This window comes from Lutra lutra, chromosome 9 (assembly GCF_902655055.1).
Source record: "Lutra lutra chromosome 9, mLutLut1.2, whole genome shotgun sequence".
In the NCBI taxonomy this organism is placed as follows: Eukaryota; Metazoa; Chordata; class Mammalia; order Carnivora; family Mustelidae; genus Lutra; species Lutra lutra.
Genome location: NC_062286.1, coordinates 39,535,631 through 39,556,586, shown reverse-complemented (window position 1 = coordinate 39,556,586; position 20,956 = coordinate 39,535,631). Strand labels below are relative to the sequence as shown.

The window sequence follows — 20,956 nt, the reverse complement described above, 5'->3', positions numbered from 1 at the left end:
GTCTGCCTATGGGGGAGGAGGGAGGGAGACAAGGGGCCCATCACACTTGAGAAAGTATAAGCCCTGACAGCTGAAAGTTCCCAGAGCAGCAAGCATCACCTCTTCTCTTGGACCATTTCAGCTGTCTGCTTTGGATTGACAGAGGCATCTGGCTGCTAAAAATACCCTACTGACCAAGTGCTCCCTATTCCAACTAAAGCTGAGCACAACTGCCATCTGGAACTGATCTGCTTCTTGCAAAGGAATTTTTCAAAGTTTTCCATCCCCATTCGAGGGGCATACCAGCCCATGGTCATTTCTGCCTTGTCAGCTTTGCTGGGTGATGAATGAGACCCTTGTCAGATCACTGTCATCTTGCCTGCCCCATTCCCACCTCCAGGAAACACGGCAGAGGGGGAGGTGAGGCCCCAGTGGCTGAGAGGGGGTAGGGAAGGGGAGGTGCTTGTCCATTTATAGGCTTGCTCTTTGGGATGCTGAAGGTGCTGAAATAGCAAGGACAAGGGACTTGGCTGAGTGTGAAATACCCACGGAGCTGCCTAAAGGACTCTGAGATGACAATAGGGAGCATGGAGAACGTGGAGGTCTTCACTTCTGAGGGCAAGGGCAGAGGTCTGAAGGCCACTAAGGAGTTCTGGGCTGCGGATGTCATCTTCGCTGAGCGGGCTTATTCCGCAGTGGTTTTTGACAGGTATGAAATGTGGGGCGGTGTCGCCTTTTCTCTATTGGTGTGGGTCTAAAATCCTTTGCTCTCAAAATCATCAGGGAAAGGGATAGAATCCATGTGATCATTTTTAACAAAATGGCACTTCTGACAGCTGTTTCCTGGCATCACTTTTTCTGCAAAGAGTCATTGCTAATGTGATTTACTCTGGTCCCTGGGAGGGTTGTAAAGGTGAACAAAGGCTTTGGGTACTTTCTCACAGTCCCGTTGAACTTGGCTGAATGGGTGTGCTGTGTGTGGGAAGGGCAGAGAGAAGGGGAATGGAAAGGTGGGTGTGGTGCTGTAGGAAACATTTTCTTACAGAAGGCTCCATGTTTTTAGCTTCTTGAGTAGAATCAATATATTAGAGCATAAAGTAATTGCAGAGACTTTAAAAAATCAATTGTAAATATACAACACTGGAATCCATTTACATTTGAAAAATTAGAGTATCACCAATGAAACGGAAAGCCCTTTTTACGTCTCCCACCGCTAACCCCAGTCGTCTCTTTCCTCAGAGGTAATACCTGTTATGATTTTAATGTGTTTCCTTCAAGAATGTTCTTGTACTATGATGCACGTATATCTGCATTTATCAGAAATGTATAGCTGTAGTTTGTCTTTTTTTTTTTTAACAGAGGTGGTGTCATACTTCAAATGTCATTCTGGAACTTACTCTTTTCACTAAACAACATGTTTTAGATATGTCTATGGAAACTATAAGTCTATAGATAATTATTTTAAATCCTTGAAGATCTTTTCTTTTACCCACGTGTAGATCTATCCATGTTGACCCATATGCTGTGTGGATTGCCAATTTTAACTGCTGTAGATATTCTACCCTATAAATACATGAAAACTTATCTATCCACTTCCCTTTTGAGAGACATTTGGTGGTTTCCAGTTTTTCATAAAAACAAACATTTCTGCAGTTAAAATCCTTGATCATGCCCACTTGTACACGTGTGTGGTTATTCTTCAGGATATATGGCTAGAAGAGGAATTGTGCCATAAAGTGTGCTATTTCTATTTTAATAGGCTCTCCAAAGCAGCTGCATTAAATTTACATCCCCATTCCCCACAACCATGTCTCTACTTGACTACCAAACTTTTAAATTAGTATTAAATCTTTATTGAAAAAAACAAACAAACGGCCAAGTGATTAAATTATAACAATATTCTCCAAGCCCAAAGATGGGGTGACCTGTCTCACATTGGTATGGTCTGAATCAAGATGGCCTCCGACAATCTAGGCTTTGTGGTTGGCTCAGTGTATTTACCATCCTGAGAATGGGCACTGCTTTTCAGAGATAATTTGATTAGTATTCAGATTTTTCATTTATCCTGTGTACCAGGACTTTAGGGAGAAGGCAGTAAATGGAATATATGGCTGACTGTCACCTGAGGACTATAAGGGGGGCTGAGGTGACAGTAATACCTCTTCAATGGGAGCTTATCTTACTTGATTAATTTACATGTGTATGTTTCATGGCTGGAGATGAGTGCAGTTGAGGAGTCATTTGAATTTGGAATTAAGACTGAAAAGCTGGGAAACTCTCAACTCTGATCTTGGTGCTACCACTGAATGGCCACATTGCCTTATATAGGATACTTCCATGGGTGCCTCCAGTTCCCTAATAGCCAATTAGTATCCCTTTTAAGAATGTTTGGAGTTGGGGCACCTGGGTGGCTCAGTGGGTTAAGCTTCTGCCTTCAGCTCAGGTCATGATCTCAAGGTCCTGGGATTGAGCCCAAGGTTGGGTTCCCTGCTCAAGGGGGAGCCTGCTTTTCCCTCTCCCTCTGCTGCTTCCCCTGCTTGTGCTCTCTCTCTGTCAAATAAATAAATAAAATCTTTAAAAAAAAAAAAAGGAAAACTAAGAAATAAAAATACATATCTTCACACAAAGATACTAACCCTAAACATTGTTGTATATGTCCTTCCAGCTTATTTTAAAACATAGGTTTCATTTTTACTACACAGCTGGGATCTTATTATAGAAACAATGATGTTTTACATTTAATAATTTAGCTGCTTCTTTGATACTAAATTCCCTTCATAATATAGTATTTAATGGCTGCCTACCACTTCTTTATGACTGAACATTTGGGATGTTTACATGTGTTTCTTACTGTAAATAGATCATCATTCATTTGAAGTTGTAACTACAAAACAACTTTAGTGTACATTGAGATTACATGCTAACAAAATGTTATATTACTATTATAATAATAAAAACTGAGATTATTAGGGTAAATGATCTTTAAAATGATTGAAAAAAATCTAGAAGAGATACTTTTAAAAAGTGATTTTTCCCAAATTTGTCCCTGCAAAGATGAAGGGGCTGCTCTTTGGGTGTACCTGGGACAGCCTGGAGAGGCAGCAAAGGAAACCTTTGCCCATCATGTCCTCCCATTTTAGCCTCCTGGTGAGACTCAGCCTCTGTAGAAGAGAAACCCAAGTGGGGAGGTAGGACTGAGTGACTCACAGAAGAGGCACATTCTAATCCATGTTATTGCAAGCCAGGCTTTCTACCCTACCCTCCAAACATAAACAGGAGGAAGGATTTTATTTTTTTAGTTGAGTGCTATATTAAATGAAAATTCTTTCCAACAATACATGACTTATATTGTATGTATGAATGTTATGAAACGTAACAATAAATGAACATCTAGGAAACATAATAAATGAGCACCCATGAAACCATCATCCTGCTTAACTAGAGCATGCCATTATATTGCATCTTTATCTTTCCCTATCCGATCCCCGGCTTGTCACAAAGGTGACTAGTATCTTGAATTTTATGTTATTATTCCCTTGGCTTTTGACTAATAGTTTTATCACATGTGTACCTATTCCTAAACAATTTATGATTTAGTTTTTGTGTTTTATTTTTGATCTTTGAAACAAGGGTGTAATATCACATATGACTTTATGCCACTTGCTTCTGTCATTCAATGTTAGCTTTCTTATTCATGCTATGGTTTTGTGTTACTAAAGTGTCGGTTTGTACCGCACTTTATTTTTCCATTCTTCTGCAAGTGGTTGCAATGGACATTTTTTATTTTATTTCTTGGTAAACAGATACATAACGTGTGTATCCCAGGAGTGAAAATTACCCGATCATAATGTATGTGATACTCAGCTTTAAAATATAATGCCCTAGTGTGTAGGCTGTCTTGCAAGTTTGCATTGTCTTTGTTAGGATGGACTTAGTTTAGCATTAACAGCAACAATCCAGGCCCTTATAATATAGTCCTTAGTCTGGTTAGGATCTCTTGAATTTTACTGGTTGGAAAAAATAAGTGGTCTCCTTAAAGATAAAGGAGCAAGAATAAAGTAGAGACAATCTTTTCAGGGCTGGCACATATGTAATACTTAGACTACTGAGATCCCTTCCAGGTATAGTTAATCAACTGGGCAACTCCTTCTTGAACTCCAACTTAGCCTAAGGAGTTTTTCTATCAGGGTGCTCCAAGAAGCCCTTACTAATCCATCAAAACTGGCATTGAAAAGAAGAGCTATTTGCCATCTCTCTTAGAGGTTTGATTGGGTGTTGGAAAGGAATGAAGGTGAAGTAGGTGGGTAAGATCAATTTACCAAGGAGCTGTCTTTCATGGACACGGTCTTTTAAAGTGGATGAACCCCCAAGGGTGGTAGATGAACTGCTAGTTGCTCTCGACTCCTCGTGCTTTCTACTCTGAGTGTGCCCAGTTTTCGGGAGGACAGAGAATAGGAACCCATGAGATTGGACTAATCTGGGAATTCATGGTGTTGTCTTGTTCAGATTTTTAAGCTTTTTTAATAAAATATAGAAATTATAGGAAAACCAAAGTAAGAAAGTAAAAATTCTCGGGGCGCCTGGGTGGCTCAGTGGGTTAAGCCGCTGCCTTCGGCTCAGGTCATGATCCCAGGTCCTGGGTTCGAGCCCCGCATCGGGCTTTCTGCTCAGCGGGGAGCCTGCTTCCTCCTCTCTCTCTGCCTGCCTCTCTGCTTACTTGTGATTTCTCTCCGTCAAATAAATAAATAAAATCTTTAAAAAAAAAAAAAAGAAAAGAAAAATTCTCTGCAACCTTAACATTCAGAGAAAGCTACTGTTAATATTCTGGCATATATCCTTATGATTGTTTGTTTTGTGTCGTTTTTTATGTGAAGTATAATTGGCTCCTTAAAAATGTTTTATGCAGATATGATCCATATCGAATATTTTCTTGATCCTAATGATTCGTAGGTGGGTGGTGGTGGTGGGAGAAACACTACACTAAATGTATACCTTGATCGTAAAATGCTTCCCTAAAATTAACAGACTGTATTAAAATGGGGGGGGCAGCTTATTTTACAATGAAAGGAATATGACACAATATAGTATTTTATTAATTCTAGGATACATATTTAATTTTGACATCTCTGAAGTCATGATGTATCCTACAATCTGTGGCTCATGGTTTAATTGGGAGCATTTGTTTGTTTGTTTCCTAATGGCAAAAAAATGATATATTTAATAATTGACAGTATCTTAGATTCAATGTAATTAATGTACACATTTCTTCCTTTCACAAAAGTGGGTTCTTATGTAACTTCTGTATCCTAAAATATGTTGTGAGGAACTTTTCAAACCATTATTATCCTCCTAGAGCATATTTAATGACTACATTGTATTCCTTTTATTGACTGTTACGTATCACTTCAGCAAGTGCCGTATTTTGGAGATCAAGGTTGTTTCCTCCTTTTCCTAATAGATTGTTCCATACATCTCTGATAATTTATTAAAGATAAACTCCTAGATGTGTTTTGGATTCAAAAGACAGTTTTAAGGTTCTTAATATAGATTTCCAAATCACCCCCACCAAAGAGGATTATTATACCAGTTTTCTTCACAGGCGATATAGCATTTGCCTCCTTATCCCAGCACTGGCCAACACAGAGAGCTAACTTTGACTTTTATATTTTATATTTTATCTATAAAAACTTTTTTAGTATTATTTTGTTTTCAATCTTTGTCTTATTAGGGAGGTGAAAGGTTTTTAAAAAATACATTTATTGGTCATTACCTTCCTTCTTTTGTGATTTGTCTATTTTCTTTTGATGCCCTCATTTGAAAACTATATGTGTAGCTCATATAGAGCTCATAGCTCATTCAGAACTTCTAAATTGGTTGACTCCTTCTGCATCATTTTGATTTATTACCTCTTTTGATTTTACCTCTTTTGTAATTCTCAGTTACTTCTATTTTAATTAATTAATCAACATATTTATTTATTAAGTACATGCCACGCCCAGTGTGGAGCCCAGTGTGAGGTTTGAACTTAAAACCCTGAGATCTGGACCTGAGCTGAGTTCAAGAGTTGGATGCTTTGGGCACCTGGGTGGCTCAATCAGTTAAGCGACCACCTTTGGTTCAGGTCACGATCTCTGGGTCCTGGGATAGAGCCTCATGTTGGACTTCCTGCTCAGTAGGGAATCTGCTTCTCACGCTCTCTCCCCCTCTGCCTTTCCCCACTGCTGGTTCTGTCTCTCAAATAAATAAATAAATAAATAAATAATCTTAAAAAAAAAAAAAGAGTTGGATGCTTAACTGAGGCACCACCCAGGCACCCCTTGTCCTCAGTTACTTTTGACTTTCTTTAGTTTTTCATGTCTTTTATTTTTTAAAAACTATTCATTTTTCTATCTTACATATATCTTTTTAAATGATATCCAAGCTTTTTTTAAAGTTTATTTTTATTTTAGTTACTTATTGTCATTGCATTCTTTCACTTTCCTTTTTATAGCTTATTTAGTTCATTTTAGGTCAAGGGGAATGAGAAGATAAATGATTTTAGCCTTAAGAGCGACTCAGGCGTTCAGCAAGATTAAGGCCTTATCTTTTTTGCTGCTTTGTCTTGGAAGGACTTTTCCAGTTCTCTGAAGTGAAACCTCCATCCTTTTCAAACTATAAAATCAGTTGGTTAACCTAGTTGACCTACAGACCAAGGTCCATGGGGCATGCCTTACCACACTGTGAATAGAATTGTATCATCGCCACCACCATCATCATCTTCAAACAAACCCACAACCAAATAGATTCAGGGCCAATCTGGTGTGGAATCAGATTTGACCAGGATAGGAATTTGAAGCATGCTTTACAGTAATATTGGAGAGCTTCTTCTAATAGCCATCTACAAATAATGGACTGTTGTTTGGAAGAAAGAGGGTTCTGAACTTTTTTTTTTTTTTTTTTTGATTGACAGAAGTGTGAGAACGAAGCACCCTGAGCAAAAGTTACAGAGTCATGGGACACCTGGGTGGCTCAGTTGGTTAAGCAGCTGCCTTCGGCTCAGGTCATGATTCCAGCGTCTTGGGATCAAGTCCCGCATCAGGCTCCTTGCTCAGCAGGAGCCTGCTTCTCCCTCTGCCTCTGCCTGCCATTCTGTCTGCCTCTGCTTGCTCTCTCTCCCTCTCTCTCTGACAAATAAATAAAATCTTAAAAAAAAAAAAAGTTACAGAGTCATATTTCGGGTCAAAATGAAGTGTGGAAGGGGTAGTGCTGGTTAGAGCTCAAGCCATCTAAGAACTAAGTAAGCCCTGGAAACCTTTACCTTTAGAGGTACTTACCACCTCACAATATATCAAAATGTAGTTTTTGCTTACCATTTCTGAATGGAGTTTTATAACTTTGCTATTGGAATTGTTATTAATTTCCATTTGGCATTTTTTGTTTTTTTGTTTGTTTGTTTTAAGAAAACTTTGGGACTATTCAAAAGTAGTATAAGTCCCAAACCTTTTCCTAGGTCACCTATAAGCTTTTAGACCCTTGACACTGAGCCTCTATTGCCTAAACGAGACCAGGGCTGCCCTCTGTCTGGAGATGGAAAGGCTATTTTCAAGGTTGTGTCGTTCTTGATGGCAACCTGGCAAAGATGATGTCCATGAGGAGTCAGGCAATAGAGGGGAATTTGGTCATTTGGCCCTGAAGATCCCGTCTAGCATGAGATTCTACGGGTTATATGATTTCTTCAGTACATGTGAAGGACTCCAGTGCAGCACCAGAGGGGTGCTGGGCTAATATAGAAATGGAGCTTATTCTGATTATTATTTTATTTTAGCATTAAACACAAGAAAGGGCATGGAAATGGTACTCATGAGCAGTTCTAGGAGCCAAAAATACTGTGTAATGTTTCCTTTTTTAACAATCTTAGACATCATGAATTTAGAGCGCATTTAGCTTTTGGGTTCATGGATCCTTAGCTAGGGAGAGACCTGTATTTAGAGGATCAAAGTTTATGTGGATGTGCATCCATGCTTTCTACTTCTGGAGATAAAGTCTATAGCTTGCATCACTTTTTTTTTTTTTTAAGATTTTATTTATTTATTTGAGAAAGAGACAATGAGAGAGAGCATGAGCAAGGAGAAGGTCAGAGGGAGAAGCAGACTCCCCATGGAGCTGGGACCCCGATGCAGGACTCGATCCGGGAACTCTGGGATCATGACCTGAGCCAAAGGCAGTCATCCAACCAACTGAGCCACACAGGCGTCCCAGCTTGCATCACTTTTGAAATCTTCAACCCAGAAGAAGGTTGAGATCCATTGAGTATATTCAATCCTCTCTTACAGATTGGGAAACAGCTTAGTGACGTGACATGCCCACGTCATACACAGACGAGTCATAGGGCAGGACTGAGATTCCTGGGATCTTGTCCAGCCATCACTTTTCACTGTGTTGAAAAGTGGGGTCCAGCATTGCCTACTTAATTTCTTCTTTTCTTGTCAGTCCTGTTAATAATATTTATTTTTAATGCAAGAAATGGTACCCGTCCATCAGTTTCAAAACAATCAGTCTGGTTCTGGGACCTGAGAAGGGTTAGATCCAGAAACTAATAGGTAAAAAACAGGAATATACATGTGATTACCCAGGAAGAAAAGTGCTTGTAATAACGAACCAATGTATTCCCTTCCTACCATTTCTATAACAAATTACCACAAATTTTAGTGGCTTAAAAACTAATTTTTTAAAAGATTATTTATTTATTTATTTATTTGACAGACAGAGATCACAAGTAGGCAGAGAGGCAGGCAGACAGAGAGAGAGAGAGAGAGGAGGAAGCAGATTCCCTGCGGAGCAGAGAGCCTGATGTGAGGCTCAATCCCAGGACCCTGGGATCATGACCTGAGCCGAAGGCAGAGGTTTTAACCCACTGAGCCACCCAGGCGCCCCTTATCTTACACTTTTGAAGGTCAGAGATCTAAAATGGGTCCATAGGGCTATGTTTCTTAGACTTTTTTTTTTTTCAGTGTAACAGTATTCATTGTTTTTGCACCACACCCAGTGCTCCATGCAATCCGTGCCCTCTCTAATACCCACCACCTGTTTCCCCCAACCTCCCACCCCCCCCCCGCCCCTTCAAAACCCTCAGATTGTTTTCAGAGTCCATAGTCTCTCATGGTTCACCTCCCCTTCCAATTTCCCTCAACTCCCTTCTCCTCTCCATCTCCCCTTGTTCTCCATTCAGGCTTCCTGTATACCTGGGCTCTATCTTCAAAGCCAGCAGCATAGCATCCTTTCCCCCCTCTGACCTCCTTCCTCCTTCTTAAAAGGAACCTTGTAATCACATCGGACCCACCGGGATACTTCAGGATTGTGTCCCCTTCTCAAGGTACTTAATCTTAATTACATCTGCAAAGTCCCTTCTGCCATGTAGTATAAAATATTCACAGGCTCGGGGTGGGGGGCTTTTGGGAATTTTAGGGGGGCCTTTGGGGATTTTGGAGGGCTATCATTAAGCCTATCACAACCAATAAGATGAATTGCATATTAATCCAACTCATCACAGAAGATGTTAAGAAGAATCAAAGATAGGGGCACCTGGGATCGAGCCCCACATCGGGCTCTCTGCTTAGTGGGGAGCCTGCTTCCCCCTCTCTCTCTGCCTGCTTCTCTGCCTACTTGTGATCTCTGTCTGTCGAGTAAATAAATAAAATCCTTAAAAAAAGAAAAAAAGAAGGATCAAGGATAGTGCATTCTTTTAAAAGATTTTATTTATTTATTTGACACAGAGAGAGAGAGATCACAAGTAGGCAGAGAAAGCTGGGGAAGCAGGCTCCCTGTTGAGCAGAGAGCCTGACATGGGGCTCATCCCAGGACCCTGCAATCATGACTAGAGCTGAAGTCAGAGGCTTAACCCACTGAGCCACCCAGGCGCCCCAAGGATAGTGGATTTTTACAAAAAAAATTTCTATAAATAGAAACTGAACTGGATCCTTATTCTGTTGCAAGACTTGAAAGTGCCCAGGAGATCATGCATTCGTGTATAGGAAAAAAACAAAGGTAAGAACATAAGAAAAAGTAGAGTACTTTAAAAGAAATTAATGCCAGTCAGGCTTTTTGAAAATTGGAGCAGTTAGGAGCTTCAGGTCCACTGGAGACAGCTGGGCTTTTAGCCACTGTAATACTATGTGGGCCTGTGGGAACACCGGGATTAACGTGGCTTAAACACCAACACACTGTGGCCTTAAATCTGATAACAGCTGGTAGGGTGGGTAGTGAGGGCAACTGTTGCTATAAATGGAAATCATTTAATAAAGGGATCAAGGTGGGCACCTGGGTGGCTCAGCGGGTTAGGCCTCTGCCTTCAGCTCGGGTCATGAGCCCAGAGTCCTGGGTTCGAGTCCCGCATCGGGCTCTCTGCTCGGCGGGGAGCCTGCTTCCCCTCCCCTCTCTGTCTCTCTGCCTACTTGTGATCTCTCTCTCTGTCAAATAAATAAGTAAAATCTTTAAAAAAAAAAAAAATAAAGGGATCAAGGAAATTCCTGAACAATTAGTTCAGAAAATGAATGAATCATTGTTTGTTATTCAATTTACAGTGGTTAAACATTTACACTCGGTGTTGAGGATAACCATAGCAGATTTAGAAATATGTCTTTATTTTGTTTTATTTTTAAGTAAGTTCTACACCCAACATGGGGCTTATACTCACAACCCTGAGATCAAGAGTCACATGCTCCACCGACTGAGCCAGCCAGGCACCCTTAGAAATATGTCTTTAGGGGTGCCTGGGTGGCTCAGTGGGGTAAGCCTCTGCCTCCTCAGGTCATGCGTAGTCTCTGTCCTGGGATCGAGCCTGGAGCCTCGCATTGCATCGGTCTCTCTGCTCAGCAGGGAGCCTGCTTCCCCCTCTCCCTCTGCCTGCCTTTCTGCCTACTTGTGATCTCTCTCTCTGTCAAATAAATAAATAAAATCTTAAAAAAAAAAGAAATATGTCTTTAGTTTGGCATTTTTAGTTGCAGAGACAAAACACAGTGAAATGTCAAATGACCTGTTATAAGCTGTATTGCTCAATTTCATGAACTAACCCTTAGATGTGGAAGTTTGAGAATAATTGCTTTTTCATTATAATTAGATCCAGGCTGTCCCCACAACAATGTCATCTTCAGTTATGTGCATCTGAAGACGTGTTTTGAGCATGGGAAGTGGGGCACGATCACAGCCCCAGTGTGGGAAATGCAGACAGATCCAAGTGGGGTGTGTGAACTTCATCATGTGAGTTGTGGCAGAGAAAATGTTGAGAATTGCTACTTTACTAAGGAAGAGATGTTAAAAAATAAATAGGCAATACCTATATCTGACCTAAGGAAGTAGTATCACCTAACTTCTTATGCTGAAGTATGTAGAGTACAGACATTAATCCAGCGATGCCCCATGGGCTGACATGGGCCATTTAAAAACAACATTAAGTATATGGCATCAGGAAATGAAAAATGAATCTCCCAGCCCCAGGTGTGTGTCTCCACTCTGCAAAAGTCTTCAGTGGCTCCCCTTTGCCTGCAGAATAAGGACATACTACTGAGGGTAACATTCCAGCTCTCCTTGTGTCTGGTCATTGTTCCAGCATTGACCCAGCAAATTACTGCTCATTTCCCGGTGTGGTGTAGCCCATGGTTTTGTGAGATAGCTACTTCTGTCTCCTCCACATGCTGTGTCCCCCACATGGATGCCTTGACTCAAGCCAGTGCCTCTCCATGGAAGAACTTGACATTCTCTGAGTACAAACTCAGCCCATGTTTAGTGGGTTAGAACAGTGCCTCCTTCCCTCACAGATGACCGACTTCCCAGATTCCTCGCCTCCCCCACCTCAGTGTGAGTTCGGTCTCTCTCCCTTGAACCCTGCAGCAAGTTGTCTGCACTCCTGGATGGCATGCCTTAGGCATGCCCTACATGTGTTTATGCCTCAGCTCAGCCTGGGGACTGCTCAAAGGCAAGGTTTGTGTCTTGTTTATCTTTTTTTTTTTTTTTAAGAATTTATTTATTTATTTGACAGAGAGAGACACAGAGAGGGAACACAAGCAGGGGTGGGGGGTGGGAGAGGGAGAAGCAGGCTTCCCGCCAAGGAGGGAGCCCAGTGAGGGGGTCAATCCCAGGACCCTGGAATCATGACCTGAGCCGAAGGCAGACGCTTAACCACTGAGCCATCCAGGCGCCCTTGTGTCTTGTTTATCTTTAAGGCCCTCTGTTACCAAGCTCAAGGCACAACACACAGTAGATGCCCATAAAGGCTTGTGAAAGGAAGGTAGAGTGGAAAGAACAAGGAAGGAAGGAAAGAAGGAATTGAAAATATTGTAAAATCCTCTGGGTACTTGAGGGATGGAGTATTCTTTAAGACATGCCCCTTCCCCTCCATTTTTGAGGGAAGAACCCCTGGCAGGGTGAGAGTTTTTAGGAGTCCAAAAAGCCAGAGTTGTTGGTTCAGTCCTTTCTGGCTGTTTCTGGAAGGCTTGTCCACCTTGCAGGCACCTTCTCTTTGCATCTATCTGTCCAGTAACTGGTTGTTTCCATACAAGGAGCTGAGTAGCAGCTGCACGTCCAGCCTCTTGACTCTGACAGATGATATAACCCAGGACAGACTCCAGAGCAAGGAGTGAGCAGGGCCGGCTGGCCAGGGCAAAGCATGCTCGGGGCTGCAGGCAGAGCCCAGAGGTGGGCTTTGGCGCCTTCCTTTGTCCTCTGTGCTGGACGCAGTGGAGGCAGCTGGAACTCCTATAAGCATAATATCCCTGGAAAGACTGTGGTCACTATTCTAAAGGGTTGCTGTGAAGGTTTAACAGAGGAGAATTGCTTATAACATCTATTTGAAAATGGCAGAGTGTTGTGAAAATGGGAGTTACTATTCTCTACAAGCACTGGAAAAAGGGCCTCGGAATAAAAATGGGACTTCCCAAAGGTCTCCTGGCTAAGGCTGACTGGAGGAAGCATCTTTCTCTTGGAATCCAAAAAGCGGTTTTGGACTTCCTGTCTTCCGGATACTCTCTCTCTCTTTCTCACTGGGGAAAGTAAGTAGGAGGGGAGGTATTTCTGTTAGAGAATTACCTGCCCCTCCTATGGGGGTTCCCCTCTAGCTGGGAGGTCTTCCTTGCTGGCGGCTGCCTGAGAAGATGCTGGAGGAGAGCAGGAGCTCTGAGATCACCTGGCCTGACCTCCGCACATGGCAGATGGGCTGGTGGACCAGGCTGACAGCTCCTGAGCCCTCATCTTGTTCAAGGCTCACTGAGCTGGCTCTTTTACATTTCATTTCATCTTCAAAATCACTCTGAGAGTGGTGGGATTTGGGAACTTCTTTGTAATTTTCTTCTTGCTTGAATTTCTTAAAATAGTTAAGCATGTTTCATTAACAAGTAATGTTCATCTGTCTAAAAGATTTCAAGATCTAGGTGTTGTTATTCCCATTTTCACATAAGGAGACAAAGACTCAGAGAGTTTAGGGTACCTGCTTGAGGTCACACAGCTGGTAGCTACTAGAATCAGGAGTTGAACCCAGCTCTGACTGACTCCAGGTCTGACCTTCCATAATACCCCTTCTGCCATCAGTCAGGGAGATGGAGACCAGAGGGATAGGATTTTTTTTTTTTTTTAATTAATCTCCTTCCTGCCTTCCTGACACTTCCGTGCATACCCTATGGGAAGGAGCAGGTTTTCTTCCATCTCTACCTTCCTGTTACTCAAAGTTACAGCTCAGCATCACCCAGGAACTTGTTAGAAATGCAGAATCTCAGGCCCCACTGCAGAGCTACTGAACTGGAACCTGAATTTTAACAAGGTCTCTGGCGATGTGTATGCACACTGATGTTCAAGAAGCCCAGCTCTGCTTCACACCCACCCCCTCCTCCTTCCCGGTTCCAGCCTTAGGGCTAAGCCTTAGTGGCAGGTGAGGTGTTGGAGAGAAATGTCGGCCTTATCCCAAGGAGATTTATTTATTTATTTATTTTTAAGATTTATTTATTTATTTATTTGACAGAGAGAAATCACAAGTAGGCAGAGAGGCAGGCAGAGAGAGAAGAGGAAGCAGGCTCCCTGCTGAGCAGAAAGCCCGATGTGGGGCTCGAACCCAGGACCTGGGATCATGACCCGAGCCGAAGGCAGCGGCTTAACCCACTGAGCCACCCAGGCGCCCCCCCCCCAAGGAGATTTAAATTAGGAGATAACTCACAATGCTTTTCACCAGGATTTAAAACTTGACTTTAGGGGTGCTTGGGTGGCTCAGTGGGTTAAAGCCTCTGCCTTCGGCTCAGGTCATGATCCCAGGGTCCTGGGATCAAGCCCTACATGGGGCTCTCTGTTCAGCAGGGAGCCTGCTTCCTCCTCTCTCTCTGCCTACTTGTGATCTCTGTCTGTCAAATAAATAAATAAAATCTTTTAAAAATAAATAAATAAAACTTGACTCTAGGCCCTAGAAAACTTGTAGGATGGATTGTAAAACAAGTGTGTGAGCCTGTAGAAAATAGTTTGGATAGTTTGGTGGCTAACATCTGGAACCCACTATGAGTTCACTACGAGAAAAAAATAATCATTTCAAATTAATCACATGTTCTTCTTACGAGAAGTAATAAAAATTCATTATAGCAAAGTGTAAAGACTGTCATGAGACAATATGATAGTGACATGATGTTGAACTGATAGTTGAATTGATTAAGGACCGATAATTGATTGTATAGTGTTTGTAGAGGTCTCTCTAACACCCGGTCTGGAGTGTCTTTATGCTGCAGCATGGGGCCTCTGTCTCTAGCCTTCTCCTGGTCAGAGTGGTTGTTAGTGACTTAGAAGGCACGAGGGACTTTCCACTAGAATTTCGTGTGAACGTATTATAGCTATCGTTCATGGCAGGTAGATTATTCTATAATTAGGCCCCATTAGAAGTGTAGTGGGTCAGTTCATGGGATCCTGGAGGCAGGTTCCAGTACAGATGTATTGCCTCCCTTCGAGCCAGGCTAAGAAAATTTGAGCTTTATAAGCAGCGTGGACCAAGGAGAAGGCAATGCCAGAGGTCCATCCCTAGAGCAGACCATAAGGGGGTGTTGTCTAAACAGAATTTAAAAACAATAACAAAACTGACATTTAAAAACCTAACTAAAGACTTGGTTTTAATTGTCACCGTGCATCAGTAATTCTAAACAATGTCAAGGATACAATACTCTTCTTTGGTGGGGGGGCGGGGGAGGGGAGTCTACCTTGGTCTCAGTTCAAAACAATTGTTTTTGCATAAACTTCAAATTAGCACGTTTTAAAATCACTTACCCTTCAATAAATATTGTATCTTGCCCAAAGGTTAAGCCAGAGGACTCTTCAGTCATCTGGTCGACACCTAACACCCATGCCCCCCCACCACGTGTTTGTTGCAAGAGCAAGTTCTTAAGGTTCTCCGTTGCTTGGCCATGGTTCATGTCTCCAGCTCCTGCGCTACTACGTCTTCCTGAAGTTTAAATATATTAGAAATAAGTGGAGCCCACAAAGATGAAGCAGCAGAACTTCTCTGTTATTCTAGGTGACCACCTGGAGTTTGTGGTTCTGTTTAAAATGTGAAAGAGTGAAATAGTGCAGGAACTACAAAGTGTAATATTTGGTAGGTGCAAATTTCAGTTTCCACATGAAATATGTCTATGAATGTGAATATATCTGGATATATATGCTTGAGTATATTGAGGATATTATGCTTGAGTAGTCTAAAAATATCTAAAAATTGGGTGTAAAATGCTAGAGCAGTCCCAATGTGGGGTTGTTCCCTGATGGCACCCCTAGAGCAGATAGGCATGGAACTCCATGTGACAAGTCACAAGTGACAACCAGCATGCTTGTGCTTGCTTCTCTTTCCTCTCTCACCGTTTCCTTTCTTTCCTGCCTTGGGTTTGTATTCCTGTTCTGGGTCCTGAGACCCCAGAAGTGGGCGTCTGCTCCTCCTTCCTCTTCCCAACCTAAGACTTGCTCTTAGCCCTGTATCATCTTCCGATAGAAGTGATGGCAGAATGAAAGTTCAAAGTGGTCTGGACCATTTGGAATACTATCAGCTAGGGATAAAGGGGAAGGCCCCCACTTCAGGTTAAAAAAGTTCAATGTCATGAAGAAATTTTGGGGAGTGTTGGATAGGTTCACTGTCTTGGTCATGGTGATGGTTTCACAGGTATGTGCATATGACTGAGTCTATAAAGTTAAAGATTTTGGATAGGTATGTCAGTCATACCTCAAAGCTATTTTAAAAAACACAACATTGTATGGACACATTGGGGGAAGCTTTGATTTGGCTGCAGCACCTTTAAGAAAACTTGGGAGGTTCTGGTGTCTAGATTTGTCATTTGATCTTAAATAACTGTGAATTTTTTTGCTGAAAGAGTTAATGGAATCACAATGTTCAGATCCAGGAAATGTGATACTGTACTCTGTTCTGGGTACCATAATTATAAAGCACTGTGACCCACCATCCACCTTTAGTGGCCAGGAAATAGAATTTGGAGCCTCATTGGAATCCAAATTACTTGGGCTCTTCAGCAGTTCAGTCTCTGCTGATGAACTTCACATGCCTGCCAGAGAATGCTATCTTGACTTGAGGCAGATGTGAGAAATTTATAGCTTCCCATCTCTAGGGCTTTGTTGACACCATTAAATGATCAGGGTCCCTGCCGGTGTGTTCTGCTCTGCTGGAGAGCTCATGGCAGATGACCTTCTCAAACAGGGAATACCCTCTGTGGCATAGCTATGATGGGTGCAGATTCTTTGCAATTCTAAATATGCCAGTGTAATTCTACCCTTCCTCTCTCACTGGAAAGCTTAAGGGATCGCAGAGGAGGGAGGAAGACATTATTATCGCAGAGGAGGGAGGAAGACATTATTATGGGAAGACCTTGAACCTGTTCTAAACTTAGAAATAACCACTAACCTTCCATGCCTGTGAGTACTTCATGGTTAATAACAATTATTAGCAATGCACCTCATAGTAGTTGGGGACACAGTGGTGTGTTGAGTTGGCAACCCAGAGACTGAAAACTGGACTTTAGGAAACCCAGGACCTAGCTTAGAGTAATAGCCCATGCAGTGCCCTCACCTTGGCTCTCTACCTGTCTGTCCATTTCTTGATGCTGTCCTGGGACCATGGGGCTTGGCCTTTGGGCTATTGCCCTGGCATTGGCCACTGGATCTTGCTTGATTGCCCTGCTGTGTCCACCTTCCTTTGGCTGCAGGGACCCACTGTGGGCACACTGAGACCAGAATGGGATTGTTGAAGGGACTGGGAATATTTAACGTTGAGAGGGGAAGTGAAGGGGAGTCACGCCAGTGGTCTTCAGATTCTTGAAGCACTGACCTGCCCAGGTCTTTTCCATGGGACAAGGATCCAGAGAGCTCAATGAGATGACAGGAGTATGTTTCTCGGGAAGGCAAATTTAAGCCTATCCCGAAGAGGAAATCTGCCATAGTTAGGACTGGTCAACAATGGACTAACTCTTCTTGGAAGCAGTGCACTCTTTTTTACTATGGGAATTTCAAAAAGGCTTGGTCAGGGATGGACACAAGGGATTTCTGTACTTGTTTGTTTTATTGAAGTTTTTTTTTTTCAGGCTCTAGAACGTATGATTCTAAAAACCCCTATTTTCCTATGCTTTTGGATCCCTCTTTAGACTATAAAGTCCAGCCTGAGTTTACATACCCATTTTCCCCGGGAAGCTCCGTGCTTCTGTGCGTACTGCTGAACTTCTTTTCATCATTTCTCTGCTTCAGGGGCCAGGATTTCTTTTCCCCACATTGCAGAGATACTGAGATATTGCACATCATACCAGATTTCACTCACTCTGGGTGTTAGGTTATGTCTTGAAGTACGTTTCCTTCATGCTAACTATACCCTTTTCTGCCTGAAAGACAGCCCCCATCTGGGAGACACACAGCTCTCTCTTGGGAACACTGGAGGCTGGGAGCATGGGGTAAGGAAACTCATCTGCCTATGCCTCTCCCCCTCTCCTCCTGAGTGAGCAGGCACGAACTTCTCTTCACTGCCACTCACTCTCTGAGCCAGGAAAATACAGTGGATGACCTCAGTGACATCAGTGACCTTGTAATTGTTACTCTTGCAAAACGCACAGAACTGTGACATGTATCACAATGTGTGGACCCCATTTTGTGTAAAATGTATCATGTTTCATGTTCCCTCATATTGTAGATATGAGTTTTATTCTTCAGGGAAAGGGTCACTGCATTTCAAGAATGAGAAGTTCATGTCACACAGAGTACTCCCTCCCATGCTGTGGTGCCAGTGACCTGTGGCTTTTGGCAGGGGGACCATAAGGAATTTCCACCCAGTCCCTTGGCCTGGAAGACTTCCTGGGCTCCTCAAGTGTCTGTTCAAGTGTGTTCCAGGAACACCCCATGGGTCCACTATCCTAGCCTCCTTATGCAGATTCAGTCACTCTGATGGCTTATGTATTCCCAGTGCCAACCAAATAGGGGTCATAAATCTACACTCGCTGAGTTAAATTGAAAGGCTTATAAAGCAGGGTGCAATAGTATCTCCCACATGGGGCCCAATGTCTAGTGCATTCCTTTTCTGTTGTGCCACCCCAGTCACCCGTTTCTCCCTCCGTTTCCAGCCTGGTTAACTTCGTGTGCCACACCTGCTTCAAGAGGCAGGATGCGAAGCTCCATCGCTGTGGACAGTGCAAGTTTGCCCACTACTGTGACCGCACGTGCCAGAAGGATGCTTGGCTGAACCACAAGAATGAGTGTTCGGCCATCAAGAGATACGGGAAGGTGCCCAATGAGAACATCAGGTCAGAGCTGGGCCTTGGGGGTGGTACTTAGGATTCCCAAATGTCAGGTGGGGAAAGGCCTTAGTAACAAGCATTCCCAGGCCCAAGGAAGCCAGGCTGTGTGCAAGTCAGGATAGAGCCTCAAAGAGATTGGAGAGGGGCACTTCTGCATCCGGGAGCCCATCTAGAACTGGATGTCTGCAGCAGCCATTCCAGTCCACAACCACTGGTTGGAGCTGGCGGCAGACCCCTTCTCAATGGCTCTCTAGGGTTTAAGTCTTTTTTAATTGACCTGCCAATGTTTAAAAAATTGGGAAAGGCCACATTAAAAAAAAATAAGGATTTCTGGTTTCCTTTCTTTCTTTCTTTCTTTCTTTCTTTCTTTCTTTCTTTTTTAGGATTTCTGGTTTCTCTTTAAAAAAATAATCTCAAGATTTGGCCAAACGAGCTAGAACTCAATAGCAGCAACTGCCTTTGAGAAAAAATGCAGAGCTTTTTTAAAAAAGTTTTTACTTAAATTATAGTTCGTTAGCAGAGAGTGTAGTATGAGTTTCAAGTGTACGATGTAGTAATTCAACATTTCCTCCCGTCACCCGGTGCTCATCACAACAGGTGCCCTTCTCAGTCCCCATCGCCTACTTTTCCCCATTCCCCTCCTCACCGCCAGTAGCCATCAGTGTGTTCTCCATGGTTATATGGCAGCTTATCCTCCATCATCAGATTATGGAAGCAGCCCATGTGTCCATCAGCTGATGAATGGACCAGGAAGATGTGGTAGATATACACACACACACACACACACACACTGGAATACAGTATATACATATATTGTATATATATATACATATACATATATATACAATGGTATACTATATATATATATGTATACATATACATATATATAATGGAATATTACACAGCCATAGAAAAGAATGAAATCATTTGCAATGACATAGAGCTAATGACTATTTTTTTCAAAGAGTATTATCCTAAATGAAATAAGTCAGAGAAAGACAAATACCCTCTGATTTCATTCATATGCGGAATTTAAGAAACAAAGCAAAAGACCATAGGGAAAGAAAGAGAGAGGCACACCAAGAAAAAAATGCAGAGCTTTTTAAGCACCACAGCCCGCTAGTCCCTGGGCTTGTGCAAACTGCCCTCTATCCTCATTACATGGGAAAGGCATTTGCAACTGTTACTGGTGACCCCGGCGGCTAAGGCCAGAAATCTCAGGGCCTGCACTGCCAAGTAGGGCTGCGGGTTGGTGCTGGGAAGTGAGAGTGGAGAGCAGAGGAGAAGTGGAAGGTGAAATTGGGAGCATTTTCACCAGGTTTGTAGGGTGTGAAGATAAAGTACAGAATGGAATGATCATATCCTAGAAATTTTTAAGAAACTACAAAATGAAATGGCTCAGTCAACCTTCGTATCCCCTTTAGTTTCACCTGCTGAACTCCTGCTTCTTTAAAAAAATTGTCCTTTTGGGGTGCCTGGGTGGCTCCTTCATTACGCATCTGCCTTTGGCTCGGGTCACGATCCCAGAGTCCTGGGATTGAGACCCACATCGGGCTCCCTGCTCAGTGGGAAGCCTGCTTCTCCCTCTGCTTCTGCCTGCTGCTCCCCCTGCTTGTGCTCTCTCTCTCTCTCTGTCAAATAAATAAATAAAATCTTTAAAACAAACAAACAAAAATGCTCTTTTGCAATTTTATTTTACTTATTTTAATTTTTAAAAAAGCTTTGCTGAGATATAATTGGCATATAAGATTATAAGATATTTAAGCTGTACATAATGGTGACTTGATATATGTATACATTGTGAAAGGACGCCACCCCCATCTAGTTAATTAACACGTCTATCACCCAACATATCCATCCTTTTTTTTTTCAAGTGAGAACTTTTATGTTCTACTCTCTTAGCAGATTTCAATGATACAATACAGTGTTATCAACTATAGTCACCATGTTTTACATTAGATCCTCAGACCTTATTCATCTTAGAGCTGAAAGTTTGTGCTTTTACTAAGCCTCTCCCTGTTTCCTCCACTCCCCAGAGCCTGGCAACCACTTTTCTCGTTTCTGTGAGTTTGACTTCTTTCTTTTTTCTCCTTCCTTCCTTCCTTCCTTCCGTCCTTCTTTCTTTTCTCTTTCTTTCTTTCTAAGATACTATATATAGCAGATACCATGCAGTTTTTGTCTGTGTCTGGTTTGTTTCACTTAGCATAATG

At 42.4% G+C, this 20,956-nt stretch overlaps 1 protein-coding gene across 2 annotated transcripts in view; it reads left to right on the top strand.

Moving 5' to 3' along the window:
- The first annotated feature begins 209 nt into the window (after positions 1 to 209).
- SMYD1 (SET and MYND domain containing 1) overlaps positions 210 to 20,956 on the top strand; it is a 43,526-nt gene continuing 22,779 nt past the window's right edge. For both annotated transcript variants that reach the window (XM_047745898.1, XM_047745897.1), the window contains exons 1-2: positions 210 to 688; positions 18,573 to 18,752. In XM_047745898.1, coding sequence (XP_047601854.1) covers positions 552 to 688; positions 18,573 to 18,752 — 317 coding nt within the window. In that variant the 5' untranslated portion in view covers positions 210 to 551. The remainder of the gene's footprint in view (positions 689 to 18,572; positions 18,753 to 20,956) is intronic.